Consider the following 24,400-nt stretch of genomic DNA (forward strand, 5'->3'; position numbering starts at 1 on the left):
AAATGTTTATTTGAGAAAGCCAAGGGCAGTCCAGCGAGATAGGCATATTGCTGTTATTCACCAGAATTTTTCCACCTACACTTCTATATGACAAGGACGGCTATTTAACTTAGAGAACACACCAAAAGAAACTAAGTTTTACAGTGATTACTCTGACCCCATGCCTCTTGCCTTACTTGGATGTTTTCACACACTTTCTAAACAGAATTTATATACTGTTGAAAAGCTAAGTGTTGTGTTTGAAAGATCTGTTCCAACATCTTTGTATAAGCCTCACTTTCCAAATACCATAAATGCCTATAAATTTTCTTGTACAGTACTGTTCTATACTACACTTTAACATATACTTCCCAAAGACACCACAAAAGCTGTAAACTAAAAGGCATAAAATTTAATGTTTTATACACCATACTTAAAATTTTAACTTTACTCAATAAATATTTTTATTAAAAAATAAGTCTTTTGGAAACCTGGCACACCAAAATTAAACAGTGAAGTTATTCTACCAGGTGTCGAAAGGTGCCCAAAGTGACTTTTGTCTGAGAAGACGAAAGGAAGTGACACATGCACAGGCCTCAAATGAGGTATAATGAAGTATTAAATTCTTACCACAGGAATGTTATTTTGAGCTTGCCCTTTGATCTTGCTAAACACAGAAAAATGGTAGTTGAAAGCAAAATAAAAATCATTAATCTACACAGTGACATTATCATCAAATTTGAATTATGCTTTTGTGGCTTTTTTAAAGGAATTTTAAGGATATTAACTTGAAGTACGTATCTGTCAGCAAAATAATATTCAGAACTCTACTTATTACTGTGGTGTATATATTTAACAAACACTAATTCAATTTAAACAAAGTTTTGCTCGCCTTAGACTTAACACTATCTCTAAATAATTGTATTTGTTTCATGAGGTATTGCAGTTTCTGTTCAAAATTGGGAATTAAGTTGTCCTGAACAGATTTCAGGATGTAAAAGCTTTATTTCTGAAATTCTTGGAAATTTGGAGAAAAAAATTGTTGGTAAACCTCTCTGGGTTTGAACTGAATTCTGTCAGCACACCAAAATTTCAATAAGGAAGTGACATCCGAGAGTGTCAAAAGATAGCCTTTTGCATACTCTGTCCAATTCTTCTGTATCTTGTTGGCAAGTACTAAGAACACTGAAAACTGCAAAGCACAGAGGCACCAGGTCTAATACATTTAATAACCCAATGAAACAGGTTAAGGAATTTATGAAGGAAACTTAAAATGCTTTCAACAAAGAGTATGAAACATGCACTACCTCACCAATTAAAAGATTAAGAACTGCTACGTACCCACAGCTTATTCCCACACAAAGTAATTAAGCAGACTGTGATTTAATACCCCTCCTTCTCCACAAAGAAAAATAGACAAGATACTGAACTAAAATACTGAGGCAAATGGCCAACTTTGATATTCATTATAGATTAACTTATAACTACTAAAAAAACCAAAACCAAACAAAAAAACCCCACCCATTAGGGTACATGTAAAATCTTTCTTCAAAGGCAGATGTGTGCATTTCCTAGAGAAGCCATTGCAAGAAATCTAAGTTTAGCTGAAATCATTAGCAGAACCCCAATCAATTTTTATGAGGTCTGGAACACCCTAAAAAGGAGCTGTACATACATATTTGAGGACAACACCATAGCCAACTTAAGTTCAAACTTGCAAAGATTTACCAACAATTTTTTTCTCCAAATTTCCAAGAATTTCAGAAATAAAGCTTTTACATCCTGAAATCTATTCAGGACAACTTAATTCCCAATTTTGAACAGAAATTGCAATACCTCATGAAACAAAGATATTTATTTAGTGTTAAGTCTAAGGAGAGCAAAACTTTGTTTAAATTGAATTAGTGTTTGTTAAATATATACACCACAGTAATAAATAAATTCTGAATATTATTTTGCTGACAGATACGTACTTCAAGTTAATATCCTTAAAATTTCTTTAAAACACAAAAGCTTAATTTAAATTTGATGATAATGTCACTGTGTAGATTAATGATTTTTATTTTGCTTTCAACTACCATTTTTCCATGTGTAAAGCTATACGCTTGACAAATCACAGTACAAAGTCAACCATTACTGAAATCTCTTGCCTGTGTGAAAGAAAAAACGTTTTATGCTTTGCAGACAAAATATGCACGCATTCCAGTAAGAATTCTACTGCACCTCCCAGCCCAGCGAGACCCAGGGTACTCAGATCATCAATCACTACCCATTAGAGCTACTACTGATTGTATTCTTGAATAAAAATGAGTCGAGTCTGATCAATTAAGAACAGACAGAATGCTTCATAAATATTAATTAACTAGTCTGGACCATCTTTCACAAAGCAACAAAAAAGATTATCACCTATTTGACAGAACAACAGAAAATTCTAGACTGGAAGAAATATCTGGAGATCACCTGATCTGACCTTCTGTCAAATGCACAGCCCTAGATTAAGTTACCCACGGTCTTTTCAAGTCTTAATACTGCTGGCAAAGGAGATTCCACCACTTCTCAGGGAAAACCATTCCTATGTTTAATTCTTAATTAATCTTCTCACAATGAAGAATTTATTTATTTTGTCTGGACAGAATTCTCCTAAAACAACTTGTGCCCATTGCCTCTTCTTCTGTCACTGTATACATCCTTGCAAATAAGAGTACTTTTCTCTGTATCTACCAGTCACAGGAAGACCAGTTATCTCTCCCCCCTCAGCAATCTCCAACCCTCTGATCACCTTCTGCTGGCCTACTAAGTGCTGAGTAGAATAAGCACATGCCTTGATCTGCTGATGGTTCTCTTCCTGATGCAGTCCAGGACACTTGTTTGCCTCCTTCACTGCCATGGTACACTCCTAGCTCACGTTAAGCTTGCTGTCCCTCAGAACCCCCGGGTTCTTTGCAGCAGATCTACACCCCAGCCAGTCAGTCCCCAGACTGTTCTGCCCCTTAAGATTAATCTATTCCAGGTGCAGGACTTGATATCTATCTTTGTTAATCTCATACAATTCTTGTTGGCCCAGCTTTCCAGCCTGTCAAGCTCTCTCTGAATGGCGGCTCCTCCTTCCCACATAACTCCCTCTCCTTCCACTCTGAAGTCATCTGTAAACTCAGTGAGGTTTCAATTCTACCATTCAAACATTTACTAAGATACTGAATAGTACTACCAGACCCAGCATTGACCCTCAAGGAGCTCCACTTGTGACCAGCTGACAGTTTGACTTTAAGCCATTAACATCACATCATCTTTTGATCTTGGGAGGTGAGCCACATTGCACGGCCTATATGTCCAGACTGTACCTTACCAACTTGTCTACAGGGATGCTAGGGGAGAACATGTCAAATGTCTTGTTAAAGTCAAGGTAGACAGCATCCATAACTCTTCTCTCATCCACTGAGTGGATGGTTTCATCACAGAAAGTAATCAGGCTGGTAAAGTATAATTTACCCTTGGTAAATCTGAGTTGGGTTTTCCCAGCCACTTTCTTGTCTTTCATGTGCCTGGAAAGGAGCTTCCACAAACAATTGTTCCACAATTTCCCTGGAGACTGAAGTGAGACTGACTGGTCTGTAGTTTCCCAAATCTTCCTTTTTGCAGATGGGTGTAATATTTGCCTTTTTCCAGTCCCTTAGGTCTTCAGCAACCTCTCAAATATAGATGGTGGCTCTGCAGTGCACCAACTCAGTTGCATCCCATCAGATCCTGTTCACGTGTATGTGTCCAACCGGTACAGATGGACTTTAACTCAGTCCTCCTCTACTGTCAGTGATTTGCGGTTTACTTCGGTGTCGCTTCTTGGCACAGAGACTCGGGAGCTAGCCTTTCCCATGAAGACCAAGGCAAAGAGAAAATGGAGCAGTTCTGCATTTTCTGTGTCATTCATAACTAAGCTGCCAGTCCCATGCAGCAGTGGACCTACATTTTCCTTGAACTTCTGCGTGGTACTAACATACCTACAGGAGTTTTTCTTGTTATTCTTGACACCTTTTGCTAGTTTGAGCTCCAGCTGAGTTTCTTCCATCCTAAGCATATCTTTGCGTACCTGACCAATATCTTTGTGTTTGAGTCTGCCCCATTTTCCAAGAGTAAGGTGAATAAACAACTCCTCCAAAAATATATCATGGATACTTGAGAGATTGAAAGACAGGAAGAAAGTTTTTTAAATTTTTTTTTTAAGAATAAAAGGGAATGTTCAAATCTAAATCTTTAAAAGCTACAGAACACAGAAAATAAACTTACAATGTACTGAATATGCTCCAGTGTGTTTCTAAATATTTGCAAAATTTTATGTTCAAATTGACTCTATCAATATTTGTAACTCAGATACTAATTCAGAACATTAAGAAATTAAACATCATTTCATCAAGCATCATGGTTTTTAGTTGTGAGGTATGAGAGATCTGAAAGTTAAGGATAAAGAGAAATGGAAAAAATATTACCTATAAGCAAAGAACTACTAGCAATTTGCTTCTGAGGATCAGCTTTTTTTTTTATGAGGACTACTTAAAAGAAAGATCTTACTCACAAAGCAGTACAACTTACTCTCTGCCTTTCTGTTCTCTGAGATTTCATATTTTAAACTTTAAATCAAACATGTTCATGTAACAGGTAAAATTTAAATTAAAAGATTATTTCCTCAAAGATTAACCTCTTAGAGAACAATGTATTGTTGGCAAAACATGGCTTTGAATAACTTTTTTTTTGTTTTCTTATTCCTTAAGGATAGATAAAAATATAAGAGTCACATTAACTTAGCCTATGCCATAGAGTACCTCAAAACTTTTCAATGAGGAAGGAATCCCATGACATTTAGTCTCAGTCTCCACACAGTTCAATCCAAACTCTCATATCTTCTCATACTCAAATTTTGCCATGATATTTATTTTTTAATTTGAAATTAAACAGACATGATCACCACTTTTACATGGCAAGTATGACTTGGATCTCTGTATTTTAGTTCATTTCATACTGGGATTTGGGGAAAAAAAAAAAAAAATCACTCTTTAGCAATTTAAACAAATTAGGTAGGAAACAAAAACCAAAACCGTAAACAAGTCAGTAACATACCACAAAATATTAAGCAAGTGCTGAAAATCTTCTCATATAAAAAGGAATGGAGAACTCCAAAAGCTATATGTAAGTATTCAGAACTCAATATTGCAGATGCACAAAATTCTTAGGAAGTCAGCACACTACAAAGATCTAGAATGAATTGAAATGAATGTAAGTAAGGGTACACACACTTATGATCATTAGGAAGAAATTTTAATAGGTAATGTATAAGGAACCAAAAAACTAAAATCAGTACATTACCATGGGGCCCAGCCTTAAGAGTGAATTAATACATTTAAAAGCTGGCTCTGAAGCCCCAAAGAGCTATAAACAAACAGGACACTAGCTAAAAACACAGACTTTGGCCCTATGCCTACCTAACTGGGTTATATCTCAGTCTTTGGTACTATTACACAAATATATTAAGGAGGTTATGATACATTTTTCATAATTGCCTGTTAAATAACATTTCGTCTAAGAAACTATTTCACAAGATACAGTTATTCCAAGGTTTTTAAAGCAGCAGACTTCATAATTCACCTTTCATAACTTAACAGTAACCACCTACTTTTTCTAGTAATCATTTGTTTTATTGACAGCAACCATGAATCCTGTTGCATACTGGTATAGACACAATTTTCTGCACACACCACCTGAACTGAGTGCAAAGAAAAATACATTTACATGTAACTTTGATAAAAAGCAAGGTGTACTCTAAATTTCAAAACAATATGAGAAGGATGTTGGCTGCAGCCATTTTAGTCAAGGGAAAAACAGTTTGGCATGAAGGATGCTATGTACATTTCCTACATAAGGAAGTAATTTAAATAAAATTATTTATTTTTTATGCAGGACTTCATATTCCTGAAGTTCTCTAAATGTGGATATATGATTTTTAAGTCAAAACTGATATTCATATTCTTCCATGTAAGATTTGCTGTCATAATTAGCATGACTTGGATATCTGCACTTTTTGCATATATCACCTCTGTGTCACAGAAAAGTTCCCGAGAATCATCAAACTGTGAAGAACAAACAAAATGTCTGCAATTCCTGTATATTTGAGCCTTTGGCAGGATGCCAGTCCTGAGCGTTCCCTCTGGTAAGATGGCAGTCTCGTAGTTCCACTGCTATAGGTTATCTCATATCTTGCAATAATTTACACCCAGATCAGCTTATTTAAAGCACTAACTGCTAAATCAGTTCCCATAAATGGGATATTTCAGAAAGTACAAATTTTGGGGTTTTTTTTACTTTTTTTTTTTTTCTTTTAAGCTTTTGAATCCCAAGGCTTTCTTAAAGGCCAAGCTGCTAATTCAGACAGGTTTCCTCCTCAAATCCAGGAACCCTGAATACAAATGACCCTAACTTTTGTATACAAAGTTCTACAATCCCTTTTCAATGCCTATGCAAACTCAGACCAGATATAGATTAAAGTCAGCTGGCTCTTTTTCCATCCTGTCTGTCCAGCTCTAAATTTAGAAGCACCCAATAATATTCCTCCTGTTAACTTTTTCTGCCACAAAAAAAGCAGGTTATACCTCACATGCCTTTCCTGAATTCATCTTCACTTGCAGAAGGGAAAAAAAAAGCATCATTATAAGGATCCTAATCTCACCTCTTAAAAACAAAGCCAATTTTTTCCCAAACACCAATCCGTTTTCTTTGTGACACTTCCATCATCCAACAAATGCCTTGGTCACTTCCTAGTTCCTAGCATCCTCTTATGAAGCCAAAACACTGTGTAACTATCACAACAGGGCTTCCTCTAGTTTCCTCCATGGCACATGAAAGAGACCAGTACTGGTGGAAAGGTACAAAAACAGGACAGTTACCCATTTCCAAACAGTAAGTTAAGACAATAATAACTTTGATTCTGTGCTATGCTTCACTTCTAGTGACCTCTGTCAGGCTAAGTAATTAGGACTAGCAGGAGACAGGCATGGAGCCTGCATCATCCTTGACTCTCAAGACAGATATAGAACCAGTGGAGAAGATCCAGGAGAAGACAGTGGTGGCAGCAGTGAAGGTGACCTAGTAAGTGGCTAGGAACCACAAATATAGACCTCTAAAGCAACCAAATCATGACAAATCTGTTTGTCCCAATCTTCAAATAATCCCTCATACAACAGCCCAGCTACTTAAAACATGGCAAGACCATGAGTTTACACCTCACATCATGGTAATGATAAATATCAACATTTAATAAAAAGCAATGTATGTTGCAATTATTATTCAATACAGAGCTTTTTGAAAACAAACAAAAAAAAATTCAAAGCTACTTCCTACACCACTTGTATTTCTATGTTATTTCCACAATAAGCATTACAGAAGTACTTCTTTAATCCAGTCATTCTGGTAGTCTGAACACCCAAGTTCCTCAAACCACTTTCCATTTTCAAATTCAACCTTCACTAAGAGAACTTCTACATCATGCCTATAACATGATGTGCATTTACTTTCTTGGTAATGAACCATAACTGAATTCTTATTCAGAATAACATAGTTCAAATTACACAACCATAAAAGCTGCATTTTTTACCCTACTATTTAGCTCCAAACTAATGGTGGAATCATTAATTCTGATTTCTATTTATTCTACACTTTCCATAAGAAAATCCTCTGAAGAGATCAGCACCAGAGTTCTTGGTTTTTAAATAAAGAACTAAAAGTAATTTACCCAATAGAATAAAAATGTATGGATATTTTAACAGCACTACTACTGAAAAAAATAGCATTAATGTAGCACCACATCTCATTTGTACCGATTGCAATAGCTTTGCCGTGAGTCTGCTAATAGTATAATGACAAGTGACACACAGTTTTCTATTTTCTGATTAAGAAGCAGGCATTCCTAAAACTTGCTAGTGGTAAGATTCTTCATCTTTCTTCTTTAACCTTAAATGAATAGTGACATTCAGACTGAACATTCTCAGTAAATAGTCCTAAGCCTTTCAACTCAAAAGAAATATGAACACACCCAAAATTTTGAGCAACCTGCTGTTTGTTCCACTTTGATTTCTAGTAAATTGTCAGAAAAAAATAGACATCCTTCATTGCACTATTACAGATGACTGACTCAAATCGTTTGCATATACCATATATGTGACCACTGTACATATTTTTTTTAACGTTAAAAGGAATTGATACTGCTGGGTTTATCTATTTTGATTAGTAATAATTACAAAAATAGTTAACTAACAGCACACCCAGTTTTATGACCTGTAAATAGAAAAGGAGGAAGTGTGTTATGTGGTAAAAAAGAGAAAGTCAGAATCTCTTCTAAAGAAGTCCTGAAGTCAGTATTCAGCCATAAATCCTATTAAAGAAAGAAGGAGTTCTTCCTGAGAAAAAACACAACTTGAACTGTTGCATCACCTGAACGTAGATGAAGGCATGGGTGAAAGCCTTTTTCTTCATTTTCATTACTCTCCATCCCATCCCTTGATTTGAAAGGCATCACCCAGTATCTCTTTAGCCACTTTTTTTTTTCCCCCTCAATGATCAGTATTAGTCATATTGGCGTACTAGCTGGAAACTTCCAACAGGTCAAGATTCAATGACAGTGGATTTTGTGCAGCTACGCAGCAAGTGATACTTTCAGTGGAAGAGTTAAAGCAGGAGGTAAATAATATGTGTACTCTATGAAAACAAACACACCTTGGGAAGAGTATCTGTAGCAATAATCATGACTTATTGCCTCCCAATTACAAGATGATCATTGCCTGCATACAGCAAACCACAAACAAACTTGAGGAAAGGTTTGAAGTAATAGCCTTAAAAAGATTAGATGAGGTGACTACTGAGTTTGACTGGGAACCTTTTCAAGCTATAGCAGCTGAGAACAAGGACTTCTGTGGGAAAACTCAAATAGGAGAAGAAAAGCCTTCAAGGTTAAAGATATGGAGCTCAGCTTTGGCCACTTTAAGTCTATTCAGAAAGCTTAAATCTTGAACTCCAAAAAAAAATGCATTAAAATGGCTGGCATTCCTGCACAAACATCTCTGGCTCATATTAATACTGAGCCAGCGCTCAAGGCCAAAGTCTTGCCATTCCACACAGTACTGCGTGAAAAGCAAGGACTAGTAAGCATTTGAGCCATGAGCAGGAACATCTCTTAATTATGCTTTGTTCACACAAAAGTCAGACAGGGAAACAGCAGCTGCAATTCTACTTCTCATAAGCACCAAGTTAAGCAGCTCACAAGCAGTACTTCCCCTTACTCCCAGTGTCCCTAAAGGCAGGCTCAGAAAAATAAATGAAAACGCTTGCAAATAGCAAAATTTCCCACTCGTTGAAGATCTTTTCAGCACAAATGTTGCAAGCTCAATTCTATTTTCTAAGGACTTCTTATTTTAAAATACTTCAAAGATATTTGATCTCTTCTATTTTTAAAAGACCATCCAATAGACTTGTCAGCAAATTGCTTCAGAGAAAGAAAGTAAAGGAAAGGAGATCCAACACTGGAATATTACCTGCCATCTGGAGGGGCTTAACAAATTATACAGATTGGTGGTATTTGAGCCCAGAGCTCAATCACTTAAAAACCATGTCCATCCACATGCAGTCAGTAAGTTCCAGCTGGTGACAGGAACTCCACAAAGAAATGTTAAAATATCAACAAGAGACTATTTTAGACCTGTATTTCTTATAACCTACAAATCCCTGCTGCTTCACTATTAACATAAACTACTGACATTAAGGTGGAAAATACTGATGGACGTTGTAGACAACTACATATCTGCACCTTTTTATCATTACATAGCTTTTGGGGGACTGTATTTTGTATAAAACAGGCAAGATCTGACTAAGAGTCACAGCATTTCTCTTACTTATCGTTTAAATTTTTTTTGGTGAAAGACAATAGAAGAGTTGCCTGGTCTGTAAAAATGGAAGCACACATATATTGCTATTTGTTAAAACATATATATGGGATCAGCACTTAAATAGCAAAAAAAGTAAAAATTTTACAAGGACAGAATGATCTACAGAGAAATTTCAAAATCTCCTCATTTTCATATTACCTATATTACTTTTACAAAGGAAAACATTTTGAAAGGTACAAAACAAATGTCCATTGACTGCATATAGAAAAACTAAACTACATACAAGTTTCATACCATTTTCACTATGGCCAGGTGTCCACTTTTTCTTAGGTCACTGCATGAACATATTATAACTGTGAATATATAAGCAACTCTATGCTACATTTATGTGGATTCAATTTTTTCTTCTCCTCTAGCTTTCAAGAGCCGCACATTCAATCTAGATGCAGCAAAAAGTGTCTTTTACTGCGGTAAACCTACAACAAAGGTGTCCTTAAAGGAAACCAGTGTAAGCGGCAGGCAAAGACAAGAGAATAGAAAGAAAAAATTTGTAATTATTGGAAGTTTTTCTTCATATTTGTGGCACACATACACATAATTGCATTGTGTGTTATTCTATGCCATTACAGAAGGAAGCAGATATGAAACTAGCTGTTGTAAATTGTCTTAAGATGAAAATGCCATAGATTCATATAAATATAAAAACCTCTGCTACATGATCATTTTATTCTTTTCAAGAGCAAGTGGAAAATAATTCTTTACCATGCAATAACTATTTTTGCCATGTGTTGTGCACATGTATTCTATTTCCAGCACACATTACCACCAAGCACATGAGATCAGATTATTTTTGCCAGCAGGTTTTCTCAGCTAAGGATATAAATGGCAAAGCAGGCTCAGTTCCCTCACCAATAAAGAAACCAGGTGCCATAGGCACTTAGTACACCAGAGTAAAGGATTAGTTAGCTCATACAGTGCACTGTGACAACCTGCCTCAGAGAATTGTGAAGAAAACCAGCAGCCTTTCTTCACAAATCAAGATGTCAAATACCCACACACATGACACGAGTATTTCAAATGGAGGTGACTACTCAATTTGACTTAATACTTACAAAAGAGATCTGGACCTTAAGACACCACGGTGCAAAGTCAAAAGTTCACAGGTACGTAATACAAGTTGAAAAGAATTAAGCTCCTCATCTAAGCACAAATGCATTTACCACTGGTGTCCTGGGTAGCAGAGGCCTAGCTGAAAGTTATCCTTATCAATTTAGTATTAACAGGCCTAATCGATAATCTGTATCTTTCCGTTAAAGTGATCTTCACCTGGTTTTAGCCACTTTAAAACCATAGTTTTTAACCATTTTATATGGAGCTTAGACAAGTGACTGTAACTTCTGACAAAAAACTGATCCATATGCATGCCCTGAAACCGTAGCAAAAGCTCTAGCCAACATCTGAAACTAAGCTTGCAGTTTTTAAGAAGACGTAGGAGAGTCTATGACAGACATGGAATTTACACATAATAAAGATTTGATTGCTTTCTTTTAACCAGGATTTGAAGATGATGAAAAGAGTGAGAATTACATGAACTAAAATAGCCACCCTCTTTCATAATCCTGTTAAAATGGGTCTGGTATCATGTCAGAGTCAACCAAATTGCTCAGCACCCCTACTGACCTGTTATCATCACCAAACTATGAAGAACTTGATATTACTAAAAGACAGAATTCTGTCCAATAAAGTCCTCTGTGTTTTCTGTGCAAAAAATAAAATTCCATTTCAAAATACGCAAGGCTGTCTTGGGAATCTAAAATGTATTTATTACAGAGATGTACAAGCAGCTTGGAAAGACAGATAAAGTTATTGAATTGTCTTAATGCAGGTTAGGATACCAACCTGGCTTTTAAGAGATTTGAAAAAAATAAATTAAATATCTTCACTCTCACATATAGAGAACTTTTTCTCCATCCTAAGATTTGAAATGAAAGACTTAAAGCAAAAGCACATCACTGATGCAGGCCTATGAAGACAGTCAAACAACATTTTGTAATTTAGGAATACATCTCAAACTGGTAATCTGATACCTAACTCTGAGGCGCTGCAGTTCCAGACTCCAGTAGAAAACGGCAACTGTCCACAGGTAAAGCAGTGAGAATAACCACCCCATAAGGCATCTCTCAAAGTCTGCACAAACTGCCAGCCATGAAGGGCTAGAAGTACAGAAAGAATCTTTTTCCAAAACCTGTGCTTCTACCTGAATAGCGCTGAAGATACTTTTGGACTAAAAATAGCTAAGAGCACCTCCCTAAGTACTGAGTTCTTAGAGTTCACCACTGCACTCTGAAAATAGAACTGGAAAAAAGAATACCCCTCCAGGGCTGCAACACCTGTTGGAACAGGCTTAAAGTGACTTCAAGCACCCCATGAGCAAAGTCAAAAAGGAGTATGGTAATATTATAGTAATGTTGATATTCATTACCATACAGGACATTTTTGGAGCTACCCCAGCTAATGACTCAAGATTTCATTGCTGTTGTCATGCAAAAACTATAGTTTTGTACTGGGTTTGACTCCAGCTGGCAGGTAAGCCCTGACCCAGTTGCATGCTCATTCCCCACGAGCAGGATAGAGATGAGAAACAGAATGGCAAAAGCAAAGGGGGGAGTGGGGGGGGAAACCTCGTGGGTTTTAATAAGTACAGGGGGCAAAAAAAAAAGAGAACAAACGATGCAAAAGCAATCATCCACCACCAGCAGACTAATGCCTCACCAGTGCTGAGCAAGGTCTACTTCGCAAAAACTTCTCCCCAGTTTTACTGCTGAGCACAGTGTCATACGCTATGGAGTATTCCCTTGTTCAATTCAAGTCAGCTGTGCCAGCTGTGTCCCCTCCCAGCATCTTGTCCACCCTCTGCTAACTCACTGGCAGAGTGTGCCTTGATGCTTTGCAAGCACTGTTCAGTGACAGCTAAAACACTGGTGTCTTACCAACACTGTTTTGGTCACCAATTTAAAACACAGCACCATAAGGGCTGCTATAAAGAAAATTAACTCCACCCCAGCCATGCCCAGTACAAGTTTTTAAGGTAAGACCACTAGTACTCAAAGCATTTGTTAGCACATAGGTCAACCACAGCTGAAACAATTCAAATACTTCAAAATACCCACCTGAACTGCCCTGTGACTTCAAAGAGCCAGTGAAGACTGCAGAGATATTCCTGTAGCTTTAGATATTAAATCAACAGTTATCTAGGTCTAATACACCTGGAGGAACCTACAGAGCCTATAGCTTGCTTAAAGATGGCAATTATGCCACATTAAGGATTTTCCTGAACAGGAGAATCTCAAGCATACCAAGACGACTCTGGTCCCTTCCACGGAAAAAAAGACTGTTCAGATACAGCATCCTCTCCACTAGTCTACCCTACCAAATCAAAGACTTCAGCAGCACTGAATCTTGCAGTCCTCAGACTTCAATACACACACACCAGAACTGGTCTTATGATGGTTATGCAAGTTTCCAGTTAAGTCTTTTTTACCATAGTCAAGTTCATCTGCACATCTCTGCATTACACACACAGGTAATTATAAAAATTTCTTACATGCTGTCATGTACTCCGATAGTCATCTAATTACAAGTTTCAATGATACAGGATAGAAAAGGGGGGTGGCAGGTGATGCATTTAAGCGAGTAGCTGTACACAAAGTTCAACACAACTTCTAAGCAATCCTGAGCAGTGCCACACGGACTATATTCCAAAAGTCAAATCCAACTGTAACAAGCATATGAAATGCAGGAAGTCATCTACACAGGTAACCTAGCAAAAGTGGGTTTGTATAAACCTGATCGAAATACTACAGAACCCTTTTTTAAAACCAAAATTAAATGCATTGCAGTTGCAGTAGATACATAATATAGCTATTGAAGATGCATTTCCAATCCATACAAGCTCCAATAAGCCAGTTACATCACCAAAGACATCTGTGGATCAAACCTTAGAGAAGCATATTAAAAAAAGATGACAAATAAAAAGCAAAACTATTTCTGATTATTCTCTAAATATTGAAATAAAAATTTGGATATATTTTATATCCAGAAAGCAGAGTCTCTTTATAAAAGGAACTGGGAAAACAAATTGTCCAACTACCTAAGGATATTCACTGCAGAACACAGTTTTCCCAATATAAAATGTTTTGCATCCACCTGCCATCTTTTCCATTTTAATTTGGTCTATTCTGGTAAAATCCACTCCAGAAAAGACTTCGCTATTTGAAAATTCATTATAGGACTTTAAGTAAGGTCTGCATGCACATTTCACTGTTCTAGGTATTCAAGTGAGGTGTCTTCCACTGCTTCATAACCATCTTGACAAGATGTTACTTTCATTTAAATTCTGGGACACACCTGAAGATGATTTTCCACAGCTCCTGCTTGTGTCAGGTTTGCACACCAAGTCACTACAAATTTCTGCTCAGGAGACTTCTGTATCATTTCCGTAACCATCCAAAAGATCTTGAGCATTGCGCCAGTTTCAAACATCTCACAAAACCGCACAACTCCAACTGTTCAGGATCCTGTTAAATTTGCTTATTCACAAGCTATATGGTTATATTTATTCTCATTAATGAAAAGACATTCAGTGATTTGGTTATAAAAGTCTTAGGTCTGAAGTTAGGCTCAAACCCTCTCTTTTCCAAAATTTTCTCTCAACTTAGCGTAAACTAGATGTAGGAAGGGAACTCAAAAAGGCCAAGTTTATCCTGCTTGGCAAGAATCATCACATAACTAGAGGACGAGGACCGATTCAGACAGATTTTTTTTTTTTTTTAGGTAAATCTTAAGTAATAGCATGGATCTCAAGTCCAAGATGGCTTCAATTCTAATGGGGAAGGATAAAGAAGAATGCTTATATTATTGGGATAAATGAACCTTGTACATTTCCATTTTTGAATCAGATGTCACAAGCCACCCAAGAGAAGGAATGGTCAGATGTTCTGTTTCATCAGCTTTGAAAGGCAAATGTCAAAATTACATAAATTAAGGAAAAATACTGCTAAAAAGATGGCTCTCTAGCTAGCTTTCATAATTTATCTTTCACTAATGGCCTGATCTTCAATTTGTTATTCACCAGCTTCATGCTCACAAATCACAGTGAGCTATGGTGTACAGCTCATTCAAGACCAAAAAAGGAAGAAAAATTGCATGGAAATATCCACAACTAGCATCCCAGCTGAATACAACCAATTACCAGAAACTTTTTTTTAAGTCTTATGCTGTGGTAATACTAGCTATGAATAAAGTTGTCTCTACTTCCACTAGAGCCTATGAAAAACTTTGATACAGGAGAGAAGTACACTGTCGTTGAAAGTACTTTCAATTCAAACAGTCTTCAATCAGTGGAAAAATGGAGTCTCTCTTAGACAGAAATATAATGTTTTTATAAATTGTTCTTGGCACTAAAGGAGTAACTAAACTAAAGTTGTTGTTAGAGAGCTTAAAAACTAGAGGAGAGGGTCACACAATATTTCATAGACAAGTGTTTAGAGCACACAATGTAGGAAGAGAGAGACATCGAAACAAATGTCTTGCACAAGCCTGATGAAAAGAATCTTGCATCTCAAGTAAGGGATGGAAGAAAGAACCAAGCAGCTACAGATTTAGTCTCTTCTGTTGAAGTGAATCCACTTTAGCTTCCGTACAGTACTAATTACACGGTACTGGTCACTACTCACTCAACTGGAGAGAAAGCTTCCTGACTACTTTTATTTGGTGCATTTTTTACCCACATTCCTCTGAGACTTTATATAACAAGTACATCCTCAATTTCATAGCTCCTCAAGAATAAAGGTCTTGCCTCAGTCTTATTTTGGAAAATCCATAATAACTGGATGTGGTAAGTTAACTTTGGCTGTCTGTCAGGTGCCCACCAAGCCGCTTTCTCACTTCCCCTCCTCAGTAGGATGGGAGAGAAAATACAATGAAAAGTTCACAGGTCAAGATAAGGACAGGGAGATCGCTCACTAGTTACCACCACAGGCAAAACAGACTCAACTTAGGAAAGATAAATTTAATTTATTGCCAATTAAAACCAGAGTTGGAGAGTGAGAAAGATAGTGAGATAGCTCTCACAGTCACTCCCATTTCTTCTGAAATTCAGTAAGCCTCCTCAGGGCAGAAGGTAGAGGAGCATTTGGAGTTGTCTGACTGAGGTACTTCCAAAAGAAAGACATTTAAACCAGTTTTTCTTATTGGGATTTTTTTCTGTATAGACTAGGGGTTCAAACCACAATCCTACCTGCACTTTTTATCGGCTCAGTTGTTCAGCACGCACTCCAGAAAATCATGACAGCTATTAGTTCTTCCAGAGACAAAACTAAGACGTAAAATAACCGATGTTGGACAAATGCAAGCTGTAGATTCCAAACTCAACAGATTACTATGCACACTCTCCGAAGACATAGCTGTCACACGGCTGAGCACCCTGCCAGTTTTCACATAACTCACGTTGCTCTAGGGGAAATGTAACTGCCATTGAGCCTAGTAGTCTACAAGCAGCTTGCGTAAGTTTGAATCTGAACCTTAGTGAAAGTAAGGAATGAAAAAAAGAGGAAAGAACCTAGCTACAATTTATCTCTGAAGGCATTTACTTTGGGCAATGAAATGTATGTACAGCAACAAAAATACTCAGAAGACACTAAAATATTTTCATGTATGACCTGAATCCTCAGAAGGGAACAATGGAGTCATACATGAACTCTCTTCTCAGTTCCTGTGCAGGAGCTGGAATCTGGAGGACCAAAATATGCTCTAGGAAAATACACCCTCTCTCCTTACCTGCTTAAGAGAGACAGAGGAAAAAACGAGACTACATCCACAGTAATACTTCCCTATCACTCTTGCTAGTTCTACAAAGATAAGAGTAGATCAAGAATTTGAGAGCTAGTATGAAACTCCTTTCCTCCTTTTAGCACTTGAGTCTACACCAAAACCTCATAAACAAAGAAGTCTTCAAGGATCCGCTCTACCGGGTTTGTCTGCTTCATCAACTTTTGCCAGAAAAACTACACCAGCTGGAAATGGCAGCCGGGAACCACACACCATACAGCCAGTTCAGCTGTGCTGGAAACAAAATTCTGATGTAGACAAGTTATGCCAATAGGAAAAGCATTTGGGTTGGCTTTACTCACACCGCAGACCCAAATGATTAATTTTTGCTGGTAGAAGGATTACTTTTGCTTTTCGAAGAGGGGCCTTTATTGGCCAAGCTGCAGTGACTTTTAGGTCAAAGCAGTTTGAAAGATCTCCAATACCCAAATTTTTTAAACTGTCTTGAAAGCCAGTAGCAACAAAAAAATAAGTTAACTATCCATATTCTGATATGTCTCAAAGACTTCTGAAATAAGGTCTCCAAAGAACAACATTTTTTCAAATCTGTCAACTCAAAATTGCCCCAAAGCTCTCTTTGTGTGCACACATATACAAAACAAATAACTCATCAATCTCACAACCTCTATTTCAATTAGTGCAGTTCACTTTGGAGAAGCAATACTGAAGAGCCTGTTCTTAACAATTATACTCTAAACACAGTCACCAAAAAAATCTCAAGAAGTTAGAGGTTCCTGCCCCTGGAAGCTCTCCTTCTAACTCTCCCATGCAAAAAAAAAAAAAAAATCCAGAAGTGGTCTGTTCCTCTAGGGAATCACAGCATTTCATTCTCCTCCCCTATGAGATGGCAGAATTTTTCTGTGTATCAGAGGGTGGATGGATGCAGGGAAATTGACAACAACTCACATGTGGACTTTTAGGAAAGAAATAATCTCTGATTGGACTGGGACAGTCAGAGTTAAGCAACTAACCTGGTTGGCCAGGCACAAGAGGGAGGAAAATAAAACAGTAACTACTCTGAACCGTAAAACAGTAGCATTGGGTTTTATTAGTATGAGCTGTAAACTGAACCAACAGACTATGGGCCAGTAAGTTACTGCCTGAGACAAACACACGAGGAAAAATTTTTTTTTTAAAACACTTACTAGTTCCTTCTTGACAGGACATGAAAAGAGGGCTCGAGGAACATGACAGCCCTAAGGGAAACAACACTACAAGAAACAGCAGGTGGAAAGGGGGAAAGAAAATAATATAAAAGGAGTCTGTTTCTTTAATTACTGTAACCATCAACAAATAAAACTGTTTAAAAAGAAAAGACTATTACCTGATCTCAAATATCCACAGTTTGTCATTGCAAAATATAACATAATTGCCATTTCATGTCACCAAACAAACGGCGGGGGGGGGAGGAAAGGAGAAGACTCGGAATCATGCAGCACACTTCAGCTTGCCAAAATGACATTTCCAAAAGTAAAATTCTGTAAATATAGAATTCTATAGTTCTATAAATATTATTTTGCCTCTTATTCAAAGGCTTAGGAACCTGAGTAACAAAAGCTTTAAGGTGCAACATTAGGTTGTTCAGCTCTTTGGACCACACACATTATTGAATGCTATCTGAAAACTAAAAAAAATAGCTTTTGGAGAATGGATTTTATTTTAACTTTTTTCAGATCTCATGTAGTTAAGATCAGAAGAAGCTGTAAGATTGTCTCACAGAATACACTGTCACTCCAAAATAAGGTTTTGCAACGACTTGCAGACAGTCCTTCCTCCCTTCCTCACGGTACCATATCTCCCAACAGTACTATGCACACACTTACACTTGCAGAGATTTTTTGAAGATGGAAAATCCTGAAAATCTGCTCACAAAACTACCCGAGCAATATCACTAATATACATGTTAAAATTACATTAATAATGAAAAACGAAGCTATTCAAACTGGCTATGTAAATATAATTTAATGGTTGGACTCGATGATCTTAAGGGTCTTTTCCAACCTTAATGATTCTATGAATTCAGCCCCTTGTGTGAACAAAGCATAGCTCTTAATTACTTGATCACAGACTTTTTACCCATGGGACACCTGCCTTATCCCATGCACAGACTGCGCCTTCCTCGACGATGGAACACTGCCGGGAAATAAAAAAACTCCTGCACAGACTCACCTGCCTTGACTGTAGAACTGGGCAGGCACACAGTGTAGGCTTACCTCGCTGAGGACTGGTCACACATGTTCACTCCAGAAAGGCCAATATTTTATTTATTTGGTTTTAGACAGCAAAAGAAAGGGGCCAAGAAGCGACTCAGAGCCAGAGCACTTCTGATGGAAGCACAAGAAGGCCTCACAGACATAATGCATCCTTAACCCCAGGCAAGCTCTTCTTTGACTTCTAGGTGCCCTTTTGATCAGCACTAGAGCATTCATGAGGAACTTTCTGCACCCATGGATGTATACAGTGTAAGAAGAAAGATACAAAGAAAACAGTAGTAAAAGATTCAAAGCGAATCTTTATGCAGAAATGAAAGGGTACGATTGCTGGCACATCTCTATATTCCTTAATGCAATTCCTTTTTTCTTTTCCTCCCCTCTCATTCCACCATGTGAAAATTCCATAATTTGGAATCATACTCAAATCCACATCAGTCACCAACAGAGTTTAAATCTTTCAATCACCCACACTGTCATTTTGTGAAAAACAGTTGGATGTCATGTTTTGTGGACTAGCCCTTAGAAGGAAAACAAGGCACTTGACTTGTGGCTTTCACAGATTTTTTTGTTGATAGCTGAGGAATGGCAAGATTTAACGATCTTGGATTTCTTTCCACACATAAAAGGGAATTACATTCTAGGACAAAGTTTCTCAATCTGTAAAACATCAGATGTCCAAAAATCATCATAAAAAATGTATTTTTAAAAACATACATTCCCACACATGCAAGCAAGAAACATAACTGAGGAAATACAAAAAATAAAACCAACATTCAAAGTTTAGCCTAATTGAATTCCACTATAGCACATACGAAAATGTGGCAACATTTCACAAGATGATCCTTGCATTTTTTTAGGGAAATTAAGTGTTCTTGAAACAAGACGCTGTCCTTTAACATTTAAGTTTGAAAACACTTTCTTCTATTCTACTGAATTTCCTGTCCTCTCCAGAAAATGCCTTGTTACATCCAATATGTTCCTCCCTTCATCCTACTTCCTTTAGCCTCTACCTGTTTTCTCCATGTCCTGCTATGCTCTCTCTAGTTTCATTCTCTTTACAGGCACCCCTTAAAGTCACCTATAGAAGCAATCCATCCAGCCACTGAGCTCTTTCCACCTATTTTCATTGACAAACTCTGCCTCAAGTCTTCTGGTTCACCCTGAATTTCAGTTACCACTGTTGGAACACCCTTTATTTCACTGGTTCAGCTGCAAGAGTTTCCCTTCTTAGGACCCTCCTTTTACCTGTCACTTTTTTAAAAATTACAGACGTGTGGTCTACTCCCTGGTTTAAGATCTGGATATAGCTATCCAGCCCTCGTCTTTCACACTCCTCTTTTCAGGGCTAATTTCCCTTCCTAATGTCCACACGTAAACATCCTCACATCTTGTCTACAGCCAGCTGTGTATACATACTCTAAGTTGCCTTTTTTTAGCCAAACAGGCAACAATGTCTACTGTAAATCTTAATGTCAAAACAACTCTGCAAAGTCAGCCAACAAAGAATACTGGAGCAGTACCTGGAGCTCATAAATACAATACTAATAGCATACCTGAGATCCTCTCCCCCAAAATCCATATTTCTGCTCTCATACTTACTATACAACACTACCATAAAATTCATAAATGTTAAATTAAAAAATTAGTAAAAAAGTCGATAAAAAATCTCAACTAATGGCCACCTTTTTATATGAAGTACATAAGATCTAACTCGAAACTCCATTTGCATGTGTTGCTCTGATGCTGCATTCTTCATCAGTTTCGAAACCACAGCTTTTGAACTTTTCTTTCCCTGAAGAATATTATTAGTTACTGATCTTTAAAACTTGTTGTTTGAAAACAAGATACAACTTTTAAATTAAATATGCTGATTAATACATGCATATTTAACCTATTGACATGTATTAGTAAATGCTGGATTGATTACTCCTTTTTTCAAGACAATTTTTTCACAAGTATTATAAGTGACAAACTATCTGGATGAAAACAGACTTATTAAAAGCGACAAAAAAGAATTTTAAACTCAACTAAAAGTACTTAGGTATGTTACATATGTAAAAATTGGAAAAACTATTTTGCATTTAAAACTGAATTAATAATGTTATGTGTGGCTAGTAAGCTTAATGACTGCATAAATGATAAGAAAAGAAAGATTTTGGAACTGATCTCCTCCTCTTTCCTGACAGTTCTATTCGTATATTAGAAAGAAGAAACTGACTGACTTCTGTTTTCAGTTTCAGACTGATTTAAATTAAACTGGAACAAAGTAAGAACTGGATGTGACATCTGAAAATAAGGAGACTATTCACTTGATATCACAAAAGACACGGTTGCTTCAATTGATTTTGACATGTTGACAAATTCTGTTTCCCAGTGTTTGGTAGTTGAGAGCTTTTGTTTTCCTGAGGACTTTGGCAGGACACATGTACTGCTTGACATGCGTGTTGGGGTGTGTGGTTTTGTTTATTTTTTTTTAATTTGAGAATACATTCAGTCTGCAGTAACAGTCACGTTCATAATGAATTTTAATTCTAAGTATGTTTCTTTAGCTAAAAGTTAATTTTAATGTGTTTAAAATATGGTTTTGATACAGCTTTCTACATAGCCTCTAGCATTATTTGATCCTCATTCTGAACTGCATGCAAGACATTCTATGAGCTCAATTAAATAATTTTCCACCACCATGAATAATCTGTTACGTATTTTGAAATACTTTATGACACAGAAAGAATAAAACCAATATTCTGTTCTTGTTAGCAATTGAGGAAAAAAAATACAAAAATGTTTTCTTTGCTACTGAGATAAATACATACAAAAGACATGTTTCCTTGGAATCTGGGCTTTTTTTTGTGCAATATTAGATACAGATTTCCAGCTTCTCAGGAAAATTAAGTTTGCATACCAGCACAGAATATCCCTGGGACTTCACTCCGGAATATAACAGTTCGTACTTTCTTATCAGATTTCAAAGCATCCACAGCTTTTGACATCTACAGAGAAAAGGAGGAAGGGGAATAACCAAACACTTTTTAAAGTACTTAATTCCAATACTTCACCTTTATACTAAAAACTATTATTTTCACTTACCATTTTTAAAAGATTTTTGTTAAGTGCATTCTTGGCATGAGATCTGTTTAATCCAAGCACCACAATTCCTGGAGGGGAAGAAAAAATGTATCATGGTTACAATGTAGTAAAAATATTATCTATGTAAATTACTATTTTGAAATTATAGAAAAAGCATCATTGAGGACTGCAGCAAAAATGTTAGTGTAATCACTTAACTACTGAGTTTTTGAAAGAAAATAAATTGACTTACATTTTCCAGTGTTAAACATTTCAAATGTTCAAGAGAAATTACATTTATTTTAAGAACAAAAATATGGCCCTAACACCTTCATATGGAAATAGTGCTTACAAAGGCTGAATGTATAATTACACAATTGCATGCACAAATTTTATGTTTGTGTGTGAAGTGCTGACATGCAATCAGGAAAGATACTTAACAGTAAAGCATATGTTTCCACATTTAGACAGCCTGCCTTCAGAGACTTCTTAAAGCAAGAAGTGCTACCACTGCTAAGACTAGCAACTCTGAAACAGGTAAAAGGAAGTCACAAACACAGAAAGAATGCTATCAAAGGGAAATCTGATTTTTTTTAAAAGAAAGAAATCATATAAAAATTCTCCCCTAAGACACAAAAACTGCGCTCAGTGCTTGGTACACAGCTCTAATCACACATTCACAGCTCCCTTAGTCCAGTTAGAGACCAGTTGTCTCACTGACTGATTACATGTGCATTGGTTTGAATGGTGCAGCAGAAACACCGTTTGTTTGTCCTCATTTCACACCCCTCAGCTTAACAGGCATGATTATCAAACAGGAAAATTCTGAAAAGTTTATCTTGGTAATGTCTAAGTTTACCAAGCCTATAGCAATCTTTTAGACAATTACTTCCCGAACACACTAGAACTCCCTGAATTCTAAACACCAGCACACAGTTCTATTAAGTTGATCCAGGTCTGGTAAGGTCTTATCAATCAAGACTTTTTCTTTTTTACTTGGAGAATGCAGGGGTAAAGGGAGAAAGACAAACATCTATGACAGGGATCAGGAACGAAAGACATAAAGGGAGCTCTCGATCTCAAACAAAAATGCCCACAATATTGCCATCAGTCTACAAGATGAAAAAACAAATTCCAGACACTCGGTATTCGCCTGGGTATTTACTACTTCACCACTCAGCTTTGCACATATAATCTATATGTAATCTGGCTCTCATAGCCTCCACAGGGCACTTGTCATCTCAGCACATACCACTTCTTTTATTTCAGGGAAACCCATCCTCCCAAAAGACTGACCTATTAGTGCTTGAGCCCACTCCCCTCCCTCTTCTCTCTCCTGCATGTATGTGCACGTGCATGCACACAAGATGAGATTACAGAGCACTCCTGCTCCTTCTGCAGCTACCAATTTGGAACCAAAGTCCTCCATTCGCCAGCTACCACTCTCAAGATTCAAATAAAAATGGTTAAACCCAAGCAGGAGAGCACACATGCCTCTTGCTTGCTCCCAAGGAACAATCCATTGCTATGTACAGTTACTTCCTAAAGGGGGAGAGGAGCGTGCCTGACCCAAATGACCTTCACTCCCTTGCTTTGTAAGCCTAAATTCCCACCCGTTCCTCCCCATGGTTGGAGATATTCATCTAGGACCTCCTGCAAGGGTCCTCATTCAGCACTTACATAGGAACCTGTTTATGTTCTGTTAAGCAAATGGGACAATGTTCAAGCAGTGCTTCTGACTGTAGAGGTTTTTTTCTACAGTCACAACTTATTCTTCAGGAGGACTACTCCAAATTCAAGTACTCCACATGTTCAATTAGGCAAAAGCAGCACCACACATTAAAAAAAAAAAAAAAAAAAAGACACTTGACCTGGCTTTGATTTTCAACTCTAAGGCACACTGCAAATGCAATGTTTCAACAAACTACAGATGCTATCATCCCAAACGGTTCTACAGTTAGGAAATAAAGTCCTTTCTAGAAGCATGTTTTTTTCAATGGCAGTGACGCTTTTTAATTACACTTGTAATTTTCTTCTTCCCATCAGAGCCCGAAGACTGGTCCGCCACCAATAATGGTTTACTCAGAAGGAAGTTCCAATTAACATTAAAGCACATTTAATATTTTTTCCTACGAAGGGATGATCCTTGAAGACAAATCATACAAGTTGATACTTCTTAGCAGTGTCATATCAAGTCATAAATCTACCACTTCTGCCTCCCTCTCCAGAAAAATAAGAGGTAAATACAGATGACACCCACACAGCTGTTCTGTTTCTTAAATAGGAAAAAAGATGAAGCAAGAACTGCAACAGGAAAAGCATAAAAGGTTTACA

At 37.0% G+C, this 24,400-nt stretch overlaps 1 protein-coding gene across 1 annotated transcript in view; it reads right to left on the reverse strand.

Moving 5' to 3' along the window:
- Positions 1-24,400, reverse strand: part of AUH (AU RNA binding methylglutaconyl-CoA hydratase) — a 113,803-nt gene that overhangs the window by 83,692 nt on the left and 5,711 nt on the right. Inside the window, exons 2-3 of the mRNA XM_082337089.1 lie at positions 22,088-22,155; positions 21,903-21,990 (exon numbers count right to left, since the gene is read on the reverse strand). Of these exons, the coding sequence (XP_082193215.1) occupies positions 21,903-21,990; positions 22,088-22,155 (156 nt within the window). The remainder of the gene's footprint in view (positions 1-21,902; positions 21,991-22,087; positions 22,156-24,400) is intronic.

This window comes from Platalea leucorodia (assembly GCF_965183815.1).
Source record: "Platalea leucorodia genome assembly, chromosome: Z".
In the NCBI taxonomy this organism is placed as follows: Eukaryota; Metazoa; Chordata; class Aves; order Pelecaniformes; family Threskiornithidae; genus Platalea; species Platalea leucorodia.